We start from the raw sequence: 12,102 nt of genomic DNA on the forward strand, positions 1-12,102 counted from the left end.
AATGATTTCACGGTCATCATTAGACTTTTAATTCCAGATATTTATTGAAATCAGATCTCACTATCTGCTATGATGGGATTTGAACCAGGACATTACCCTGGGTCTCTGGATTACTAGTCCTGTGACAATATCACTGCACCACCCCCTCCCCAGAAAAACCAGGATCCATTTTGAACCACTTTCTCAACCTATCCTGCAACCTTTAATGATTTGTACACAAATACCCAGCTCTCTTCTTACACTTTCTTTAGAATTATTTTATATTTTTAATATATTATTTCATATTGCATCTCCTTATTGTTCCTAACAAAATGTATTATTTCACATTTCTTTTCATTGAATTTCATCTGTCATGTGTCCGACCATTCCATCAGCCTTTTCATCCACTTGAAATCTACTGGTATATTCCTCACAGTTCACAATATTCACAGATTTTTTTTAAAGTTTATTTATTAATGTCACAAGTAGGCTTACATTAATACTGCAATGAAATTACTTTGAAAATTCCCCAGTCGCCACAATCCGCCGCCTGTTCAGGTATACAGAGGGAGAATTTAGAATGGCCAATGCCCCTAACCAGCGTGTCTTTCGGACTGTGGGAGGAAACTATAGCAACTGGAGGAAACTCATGCAAACACAGGGAGAACGTGCAAACTCCACTCAGACAGTGACCCAAGGCCAGGAAGCAAACCCAGGTCCCTGGCAATTTTGCGTCATATGCCAATTTTAAAATTGTGCCCTGGCCATCAGTGTCCAGCTTTTGCATATATATAATGATATCAAGGAAACCAATGTACAAGAAACAATCCCTAGGAAACCCCAATTCTTTTTCCTGTCTGTCGAGCTCAGTTCTAACAACACTCAAGAAGCACAACACCCCCTTGATTCACACCCTATCTGCCACATTAAACATCCACTCCATCACCAATGCACAGTGGCAGCAGTGTGTACCACCTACAAAATGCACTGCAACCATAACAGAAATTCCTTCCTCAACATATTCCAAACCTTCAACCTCTAGCACCAAGAGAAACAAGAGCAACAGATGCATGGAATATGACCAGTTCAAGATCCTTTCCAAGCCACTCACCAGCCTGACTTGGAAATATATTGGCATTCCTTCACTGTCACAGAAAATAAATCCTGGAACTGCCTCCCTGACAGCACTGTGGGTGTACTGACACCACATGGACTGCAATGCCCCAAAAAGGCAACTCACCACCACCTTCTCAAGGGCAATTAAAAATGGGCAATAAATGCAGACCTTGCCAGCAACACTCAACTCCCAATAATTTTTAAAAAAAGGAACCTTGTCAAAAAATTTCTGAAAAACCTAAACTTATGGCCAGGATCTTCAGATCCCCAGCCAAATTCAATGGGTGTTTGACCATCTTTCTGAATTTTCCATCCTGCCTACCCAGGTGGGATTGGAAGATGTCAACCTATGTATTTCTTGTTAAATGTCCTTTTTCTCACTATTTCCCTCTCTACCACTCAACTCTCACCCAAGCCCCCCACCATTCCCTTCTTCTGCTATTGGGATTGTTTCCTTGTTGGATTACAATTGCACAAACACTGGCAAGGCTTAATATCTCTCCTGAGTACAGCATGAATCTAGATAACAAACCCAGTGTTTATCCCATTTATTGCAATGAATGCAATAGAATGTAAATCTGGCAGATTCTGCAGAAGCTGAATAATCTGCTCCATTAGATTATCACCCAGGCAATGAAAATGACTGTTTGCACTAGCGCTGTACATGTGCGTTACATAGTGAGATTAGTCCAAACATTAGAAGTACTTTAGGAATACACAGTTTTACCTCATTGTGTCTTAAGCACATTGCTCAAATAGTTCAATTAAATGATAACGATAATTCACCAAATGAATGGAGATATTATGGTTTCCCTAGTCAACACTACAGTCCAAATTGATGCCTCTGCTATGTTATTGAGCCTGTAGCTTATACCCACATTTAACTGTTTTTGTGACTTTGTCATCCTTTTCTCTATTAGACGTAACATTTATCCATGAAGGAAACAAAACCTTTCTGGACAATCTTGTCAACTTTGAAAAGCTGGTATGTGTAATCTGTATATATTTAATATTTTCTTGAATGATTGCTGTTTCAAGGTCAGTTTCCATGCGCTTAGGTATTTGATGTGCGTAAGTTCACAGTAAATCTGAAGACAATTGGATTTAAGTTTTATCAATCAAGGGTTGTCTGTTCATAATTCAAAGTCATCTTTACCTGCAGTTTTTAAGAAAATATCTAATGGTTCAAATTTAGTAACAAAAATAATGCTACAAAGTGGGAGTTTCTGCTCTTTGCAGTCTCTGCACAACCTGTAGAATAAAAGCTAAAACTAGACTTGTGGAATTGTCTAATATTCAATGTTTGTTCAGGGTTGACTATAGGTTTAAATTAAAGAAATAAGTTTCCGACTTTGTGGGAATCCTTTCCAACTGATCACATATATTGGAAATGCAGGGACACTTGGCACATGATTTTCCACCTAATTAGATCATCAATAAATTGTACACTGCAGTCAACCACATTTCCAATAAGCTCCGGCAGTGTATTAAATTCTCAGACGAGCAGAATATCTGCACTTTACCCCACTAATAGGCCAATTAACAACTGGATTAGAGGACTGAAGCAGGTACATTTATATGCTGAAGGATTATTCTACAGTACTAAGTGCTAAGTAATTTCTGGTTATAGAATCCCTACCATGCAGAAGGAAACCATTCGGCCCATCAAGCCTGCACTGACTACAATCCCACCCAGGCTCCATTTCTGTAACCCCACATATTTACCCTGGTAATTCCCCTGACACTAGGTCAATTTAGCATGGCCAATCAACCTAACCCACACATCTTTGGACTGTGGGAGGAAACTGGAGCACCCGGAGGAAACCCATGCAAACCAGGGAGAATGTGCAAACTCTGCACAGTGACCCAAGGCCGGCATTGAACCTAGGTCCCTGGCACTGTGAGGCAACACTGCTAACCACTGTGCCACCCTGTTTATCAGCAACATGGGGCTTTGTCTTATTTACTTGAAGGGAGAGTTGCTGCTGCATTCAGAAGTTTAGACCTTATTCAAACCATTCTCTCCTTGAATTTTGGCAGGCTTGGCCTGATCTGCCATTGTAACTTTGGTGGAGAATCAGTAGAAAGCCTGGGTGAACAACATAATGCGCTTAATACTGCTGATGCTATTTTTCCAGGGATTCTGTTAATCTCTCACCAATGTTATGGCAGGAGATGAAGACAATATCTAGGGAAATATAAGTAGTTTGCATTTGTAGCAACAGATGCATCTTTTATGTTAGATGTATCTTACTTGTTGATGTTCTATTGGCAATCTCAACATTTTATCAACTCTCAAATGGAATGGTTTTGCTGCAGAAACAAATCCAATCAAATGTACCACAAAGAAAAAGAAATGAATTCTTGTTTCACTTTTGGCTTTTTGAGCAGTTTCTGTTTGTATTTTAATCATTTATCTCTGTTTATAGCACATGATTGCTGACTCCATCAGGCTGCTGAGGCACTGCAGAAGTAATCAGATCAGTAAGTATCAGCCTTAGGCAGATGATGGACTAGGGAATGGGTGGGAGGGGGTAGAGAGCAGCAGTAGGATCTGGAAGCAGATATTTAGAACATAGAACATTACAGCACAGTACAGGCCCTTCGGCCCTCAATGCTGCGCCAACCAGTGGAATCAATCTAATGACCCTCTAACCTAAACTATTCCAATATTATCCATATGTCTATCCACTGACCATTTGAACGCCCTTAAAGTTGGCGAGTCCACAACTGCTGCAGGCAAGGCATTCCACACCCTTACTACCCTCTGAGTAAAGAACCTACCTCTCAATCTTCATTTATCTGGCAGGGGTGAAACCATAATCATGCAAGTGGATCTCCTGGGCTAGGGTAGAGTCAATCATCAAGGTAGCCAATGAGGTTCAACCGAGGCATCGCCTGATGCAATTTTTCAAAGCCATCTTGGCCTTTTGGCAAAGATGAAGCATCGGATCATGCCCAGGATGGGGTGCAGTGCCTCATCTTATCCACTTGGGTGTTGCTTGTCTCTCTTGTGAGGATCACAAATTGAATTCAATTTGAATTTGGTTTTTTGGATGGAATAATTTTTTAAAATTTAAAACTATAAACAAAATTTACAAAAAAAAGGATGCTCCCTCTCAACTGGCCATTAATGCAGCTCCTTCTTGACACATGCACAATATATAGAGGAGAAAATTAATTATCTAGCATTTTAATTTTGTAAAAATGGATCACTTGGTGAAAAAAAGTCACCCGATAAGTTAACTTTTGTTGGGAATATATTTAGAGGTGAGCACTTTCAATCTTCAAACTGTAGGTTTGCTCTGTCTGATTGATTTTATGCACAGAATTTTGACATAATTATCCTTCACTCACTAAATGTTTCAGTGGAATTAATTGATTTGTATTTTAAGTACCCTCCGCTTTTACTGGAGAAATCACCTGCTACCCTTAGGAGACATTTCTGTAGTTTGTGACATGATTTCAATTCACTGTAGATCGTGGAGATCCTTTTTAAAAAGACTGTTTGCTGTTGTCCACTGTTTAAGTGGATGGCACTGCTGAGCAAGTAGTTTTGCTGTAAAGTAGGCAGTTTGCTGTAAGTCAAGCCTTCAGTGCCACCTTCTGTCTAACTCATCAGTTGGCACTGTGAAACTCAGCTAACACAGTGGTTTCAGTAAACACTCAAGATGGGTTTATTGGACTTTCTACTGGCTTATTTTGGAGAGTCCTAAATATAAATGGATTTCCTTACAGCTGCTCCTAGTCTGCAACCATAATGTCACCAGATGTGTAACAGAAACACCATTTACACACGCAGACAAAGTTACTGCAACGTTTCTGTTGAACTTTTCTCTTGTAACATTTTCTACCTTTAATGCTGAAGTTCCATGCATTTGAGACACCTTGTTGACAAATAAGCAAACTTCGATGTGACAGTCATTACAGCATTTTCTCCTCTGATTACAGCTGCAGATGATACTCAGAAAGACCACCAGGATGTGAAGTCTTATGTCCACCACTTGCACGTTATTGACAACCAACAGACCTTATTTCAGCTTTCTCACAGACTTGAGCCAAGAACTTAACCAAAGCTCCATTTGCCCATAAGATTACTGATGTTGAAAGATACTACGGGGAACTGTGGTCGCAACAACTGTGACAAAGTGACACAACTAATGTGCTATGTGAGAGGTCTCTTGTGAAATCATGGACATGGTTTACTTGAAAATTCAACGCAAGAGGTCATAAACAAGCTGGGTTACTTTCAGATGAGAAAGAAACAATGGGCTTGATCAGACCTTGCATGGTATGCAATCCAGAAGCTCTGTTGCATTATCCAGGAAACTTCAGCAGCAGCACTGGGCAGTCAACAAACTAAGAAACAAGCACTAGTGTTTGCTTAAACTAAGCAGGACAGAATTTTATCAATTTCTGTCAGATTATGACAATTACTTTTAATGCACTTTTCTGTGCCAAACTGTCAAAGCAGAGATGTTTCGAGTTATTTTGTAATTGAATGATTAGGACCTTCCTCAGGCGGATGTGTGGCAGGGTGGGCTTTGCACCCATTGGACTAACCTGCCACTGACCCTGGCAAAATATCAGAAATTGAACTATTTAAATTTATTTTGGCCAGGTTGTGACACATTTTTGGGAGCTTGCCACTGGGAAGTGTAGGAAATGTTCGCTGCTACATGAGACATATTGCTGTAGCAACTTAGAGGCAGTCAGTGTGAACATTAAAAAAACAATGTCTTTGATCTAATAAAGTGACAAAATCTGCCAATTAGAATTGTCACTTCATTCTACTTAAAAGATTGCTGGACATAACTTGAGTTGACAAATTACTTGTACTGCTGTGCCTCTCTGAGTAATCCTGGGTGCCTATTGAATGTGTGGACTCCCAGCAATCAGTATTGTCAAAGTGATGGAAAGTGTGGAAAATCTTTTATCACACTTCTTAAATGTTAGATGCCAACTATTTTCCAGAACCAGTGTTTCTAGAGAGTAGCGAAGGTGGAAAACCTAATACCCTTCCAACTGTGCTGGGATCAAGTAATACTAACCCATATTATAGAATCGCAGACTCTCTACAGTACAGAAGGAGGCCATTTGGCCCATTGAGTCTGTACCGACCATAATCCCACCCAGGCCCTATTCCTGTAACTCCGTGCATTTGCCCTATTAATCCCTCTAACACTAGGGTCAATTTAGCATGGCCAATCCACCTAACGCACACATCTTTGGTCAACCAGAATACCTGGAGGAAACCCAGGCAGATGTGGGGAGAATGTGCAAACTCCACACAGACTGTGACCCAAGGCAGGAATTGAACCCAGGCCCATGGCATTGTGAGACAGCAATGCTAACCACTGTGCCACCATGCTGCCCTCTAACCTGCTCTAATGCCATTGGCCAACCAGAAATAGAAATACTTGTCTAATATTTTTGTGGTTTGTCACATCCTTTTTCTTGAGAAGAGTTCAATGAAAACTGTGTTATGAATATGTGCCATTGTAAGCAGTTTAAAGCAGCTAACTTTAATAGGATTTTAGTTATTTTTATGACTGATGTTGGTAAAACTTCCTTTGATATGGAAAGCCGTTGTCAAAATAGTACCAAAAGTATTTGTGAAGTAAGATAAATAAAACATATTTCGTAAAGTCTGTATATAGCATTAGTGGTCTTGAAATTCTGTACTTTCTCCTGGTCTCCTGCCAGAGATAAAGTGGGGAGACCAGCTGAAATCACAGGAAAACAGTACAGATGATTAAAGAGCCAACCATTTACATTTTTTGGGGGGAGGGCTGTACACATCTCTTGCTGCAGATACAACAGGAGACCAGATTTCTGGTGGAATTAATCAGCCAGAACTTGCTGGAATAAGGAATCTCGCGTCATGCATTGTTAGCTGAATGTTTCCCCGCACCTCCATTTCAAAAATGTTTTGCGCCCTAACTAATTGGAAATGAGAGATGATAAAGACATAGTGAGGGCAACAGGGCTTCTGAGACCTGAGGGAACAAATGGAACCAACAGTGTTTTTGTTTAACCAATGAGATTTAAGCAGTGAAGTATAAACAGTGGGACAACTGAGAAGGAAGAGTGGATAACTTCAAATCAATTCAGTTACAAAAAGAGGAATATAAAAGGGAATTGAAGTTTGGATTAAGAGGAAGAGGGAAAAAAAAGGAAGGAAAATTTGACCTTTATAAAATCTCCAATAATAATTCACAATCTGAATGAATGAGAGTCCACACTAAATTATTCACTCTCTTGGCCAGAGTGGCTTGTTGGTAATCATTAACAATGACCACATTGTTAAAAGGATACATAAGGTCTTATTATCAACTTTAATGGGCAATTAATCTGAAAGCCCAGAACATTTTAAAGATAATGGGAAGCTAAGGACAAGACGTCATTTTGCACAAAGCAAACAGCAGAGAGCTACAAAACAAGCAGCGACTTCTGGAGATTCACATATCATAGCATCATCTTAATCTTTGAACTTGCTGATAAGTGTACACATCACGATACTATGTGTCATTCTCACTGTTACTTTTTCAGCGAGTTCCAGCCCTGTGTGTTTAAGCACAGATACTCAATGAATCCTGACTTTGAAGAAACTCATAATATCACTCTGGCTTCTGCTAAAATTCACTCGCTGTCCAGATGCTCAGTGGCATAGGCACACTTGAAATTTATCCTTGTTACATATGCAGCGACTGCTACAGCTTCAATACACATCTACCAAGAAATGTTTATACTTTGGCATTTTACTGTAGCTTGGCTTAATTTGTATAACAATGTTAAAAACAAGGATTTTTTTTAAGGATCATTTTAAGACGGAATGAGTTCATAGAGTCCCAAATGAGAAAGGAGTCTGGAGCCTGAACAGGAGTAAATGTATTTTGTGTCTCTCACCACCCCGACTCCTCACTCATTCCATGATTGAGACAGGCATTTTACAATGTTGTATCTCAACCAGCAGTTGGTGATGTTGCATGCTGTGAATAGTTCAGGGAAAAGTGTTGTTTGTTTGATCTCGTAAAGCAGGAATTCACAACCATTTTTGCTTCTCAGTCCCCCTCGTATATAAAAATTCCATGTCCCCCCCCCCCCCCATGCACAACACAAGTAGTTTTTATGAATGCAGCCCAAAGTGGGTGGTAAACTCCATCTAAGGCTAAATACTGGCACGAGACCGATAGTCAACAAGTACCGTAAGGGAAAGTTGAAAAGAACTTTGAAGAGAGAGTTCAAGAGGACGTGAAACCGTTAAGTGGTAAACGGGTGGGGTCCGCGCAGTCCGCCCGGGGGATTCAACTCGGCCGCACGTGTCGGTCGCGTCGGGGCTGGTTCGGATCCCCAGCGGTGGGGACCGCCTCCCGCGCGGGCGCGGCTGTGGCCGGGCGCATTTCCTTCCGCCGGTGGTGCGCCGCGACCGGCTCTGGGTCGGCTGGGACGGTCGAGGGGAAGGTGGCTCGTCGCTCCGGCGTCGAGTGTTACAGCCCCCCGGCAGGAGCCTTCGCCGCTTCCTGGGGCCGAGGAAAGCACCCGCTGCCGCGCCTTCCCCCTGAGCCCGTCCGCGGGCGGGGGGACGTGCTCACCGAGCTCCCGGAGTGATTGTCGACGAGGGTGCACTGTCCTCAGTGCACCACGACCGCTTCACGCCGCCGAGCCGACGAGAGCTACGAAACGGGCGCCAGGGGTCCGCGGCGAGGTCGGTAACCCAAAAATTAGTTACAAAAACAAGCATATGTATTTATTATTTTTGTTTTTCTTAACGGCCAACATTCATCCTGATTTGGTACATTGTTTTCATTGATGTCATTGCTGAAAATCCAGCTTTGCGTTTATAGATTGTGCTAAATGGGACAAGCAATTTCTCCTCTGCAGAAGAAACAGTGCTGTGTTCTCCAATGCCCATACAGTGCCCTCGCTGCTTCCGATGCCCAGACAGAGCTCCTGCTGTCCTTGCAAACAAAATGCTTGTTCAGGAGAGAGAGATGTGAAAGGTCAGATGAGCCACATGCCTGTTATGGTGTGACAGGGATGGCTGTTGATCAGTGGTTGGTAAGATGACCATGATGTGCAGACCATGATGTGGAGATGCCAGCAATGGACTGGGGTAAACACAATTTACGACAACGGATGAATGAACATAGTTTATGACAACAGGTGAATGAACACCGCTCAACAATCACCAGGCAAGACTCTTCTCCTGTTGGCGAACATTTCAGTGGTCACGGGCATTCGGCCTCTGATCTTCGGGTAACCATTCTCCAAGGCAGCCTTCACAGCACATAACAGCGCAGAGTCGCTGAGCAGAAACTGATAGCCAAGTTCCGCACACATGAGGATAGCCTCGACCGGGATCTTGGATTCATGTCACACTATTTGTAACCCCCAAGAGTTGCCTGGGCTTGCAACATCTCACTGATTGTCCTGTCTGGAGACAATGCACATCTCTTTAACCTATGCTTAGTGCTATCTCCACTCACATTGTCTGCTCTAGTTTACTTGAGCTGTAAACTAGCTCAAGTTTACAGATAGACTTGACTAGCTGTAAAGACTCGCATTCTAATCAGTATTCTGTAAGCTGTGTGTTTGCCTTTATATGCTCTGTTTGTGATCAGAACTCCCACTCACCTGACGAAGGAGCAGCTCTCCGAAAGTTAGTGTCGTTTGTTATGAAATAAACCTGTTGGACTTTAACCTGGTGTTGTGAGACTTCTTACTAAGAACTAGACCAAACCCGGGGGCTGGATTGCTGGTATTGGGGGAAGCCACGAGGTGCCATTGGTGAACCTCTTAAAATCTTGTCATGAACCCCAAGTGGGTCATCTGCCTCTGGTTGAGAACTCGTGTTGTCAAGTGCTCATACATTGAAATTCAGGTGGTGGGAGTGTGATGTTTGAGTGATCTATTAGAGAAGAGCTCCCCAGTTTTTGATTCACCAGTTAGTTAATGATTTCCAAGGGGTCAATAGGTTGAAGGCCTATTTGATAGCATTGATGCTATTGGCAAGTGCAGTGTAACTTTCTTCATTTGATAATGTGCTAATTGTACAAAAACAACTATGGAGGTGTCAAGATAATATATTACTAATATACACATTCCATTAAAAAGACACAGCATGGGACCTTACTGCCTTGGATCTTCTTCCTTCATCAGGGCCACTTCCAAGGCCCAACCACAATTGTTTCTAAGATATGCCCACTTGTGCATTCCTCCCCAAGGAGGCCTTTTTATTGGCTGCCCCTGGGTACCTTGGCCAGTTAAGGGTGGCTGACAGACTGTGCAGGTGAAAAGCTGACATGGAGCACCAAAGGCTGGGTGCAGCTGGCAACCCCACAGGGAGAGGTGAGCCCTGCCCCTGGAGGTGTGGGATTAGAAGATCAAGAGAGCATCACAAGATGGGGGTGCCCTCCGAAGACTGGAAAAAAAGATCAAAGTAAACTGCAGCCTTGGCTGCCAGGATGGTAGATGCTCCACTGGATGGCCTGTAGATGTAGTTGTGGTCCTTTGGAGACTGCTGTTCTGGAGGCTGAAGTGAGTGAATTAGACTTAGCCCCACTGGCCTTCCAGCCTGCCACAGGGCGGTGTTCTCCCGCCTTCTGCCAGGCTTCAGCCTCAGTCAGGGGCAGGGTTGGGGTGTGATGGTGTGAAGGGCATCTGCTGCCAGTGAGATCCCAGAGGAAATTTATCCCTATGTGTGTTGGCGATTATCTACTCTCTGCTGTTGGTAACTGTTGTCATTCTTACACCACCACTGGCAAAGTGGCTCCAACACTTCCTATCCAAAGCTGCCTCTGCACAGATGAAAAGATTTTGCACTATCAAGGTCTATGTTTGGACAGATTCAATTCAAGCCTGTGTTTAAATTATAACATTGGGAAAGTTCACACTGTACCAAATGTGGCGTTGGCTGTAGCATGATGCAGTGTGATTATTGAACAATCGAGTGAAGCATTGTGGATTAAACCTAAAGATCTTTTTCACAATGATGTAGCAAATGGTGAATGGCATTATTCACATTAACATCAGTGAAAATCTTACCTCAACCCAATGCTGGAAATGTTCTTTCCTAATCTAATGTCATCACATTCTCAGATCTTAGTGACTTCTCCCTCTGTTATTTATGGGCAGTGTTAAGATAATAAAGTAATTACTATTAAAATGTTCAGAAATGTTTCAGTTTGCTTGTTTCATAAGAAATTATGATTAATATTGATTCTCATACAATTAACTGTAGCATGAATAACCTGACAATCTCAGCGGTGAGCATTAGTTTTGTTTCCACAATGGGACAAAGTGGTGCAGTAGTTTATCACTTTGTCCTTTATCTCAGTCCTCTGGCTATGCTGCAGCCTGGAAAAGGTGAAAGTATTCTGTGTCTGCCTGCAGGTTATGAAAGACTTTGGGCAGTGAATTTTGGGCCACAGTATATACCTGGCTTGGCTGCCTAATCCTTATTACTTTTGCTTAACAAAAACGTCAATAAAAAGAATGACTTACAATTATATAACACAATGGGTGTCTCCATAAGTTAGGGTGCCATGCCATTGGCAACATAACCACTGCCTGTCCATCTACTCCCGCCCTACCACAATTATATGGGGGAGGGGTCTGGGGCAGGGGTGCCAACCACTAGCCTAACTGAGGATCTTAATTAAATCCCAATTATGGCCTGTCTTCTGCCGCTGCTTCAATAAAATGGGCAACAGGAGAGGCCATGGCCCAATGTTGAGCCCAGCAGGCTTTATCCAGTGGGCTGCTGGTCAGTGAAAGTGGGGTAGTCGAGGTTCCTGTTTCCCAGGTCCGCTATGCCAAACAGAAGTCCATCCCCAAAGTTTGCCTCTCTATATTCACCCTCCCCACTTTCCATGACCAACATGCCCCCACTATCTATGGCTGAGACCAGTCTCTTTTCCTATGGGAAGATCTTGGACTTAGCTCAATGCCCAGGTCCATCATTGAATGCCTTTTCCTGCCCCACCTACAGCACCAGGAGTGATC

At 42.6% G+C, this 12,102-nt stretch overlaps 1 protein-coding gene across 1 annotated transcript in view; it reads left to right on the forward strand.

Moving 5' to 3' along the window:
• The window catches only part of rapgef5a (Rap guanine nucleotide exchange factor (GEF) 5a), a 66,683-nt gene extending 58,531 nt beyond the window's left edge, over positions 1–8,152 (forward strand). The window contains exons 14-16 of the mRNA XM_080207101.1: positions 2,016–2,080; positions 3,525–3,579; positions 5,047–8,152. Of these exons, the coding sequence (XP_080063227.1) occupies positions 2,016–2,080; positions 3,525–3,579; positions 5,047–5,165 (239 nt within the window). The 3' untranslated portion in view covers positions 5,166–8,152. The remainder of the gene's footprint in view (positions 1–2,015; positions 2,081–3,524; positions 3,580–5,046) is intronic.
• Positions 8,153–12,102: the final 3,950 nt, after the last annotated feature.

The sequence above is a fragment of the Carcharhinus amblyrhynchos genome, chromosome 2 (genome assembly GCF_965287045.1).
Source record: "Carcharhinus amblyrhynchos chromosome 2, sCarAmb.v2.hapA, whole genome shotgun sequence".
Lineage (NCBI taxonomy): Eukaryota > Metazoa > Chordata > Chondrichthyes > Carcharhiniformes > Carcharhinidae > Carcharhinus > Carcharhinus amblyrhynchos.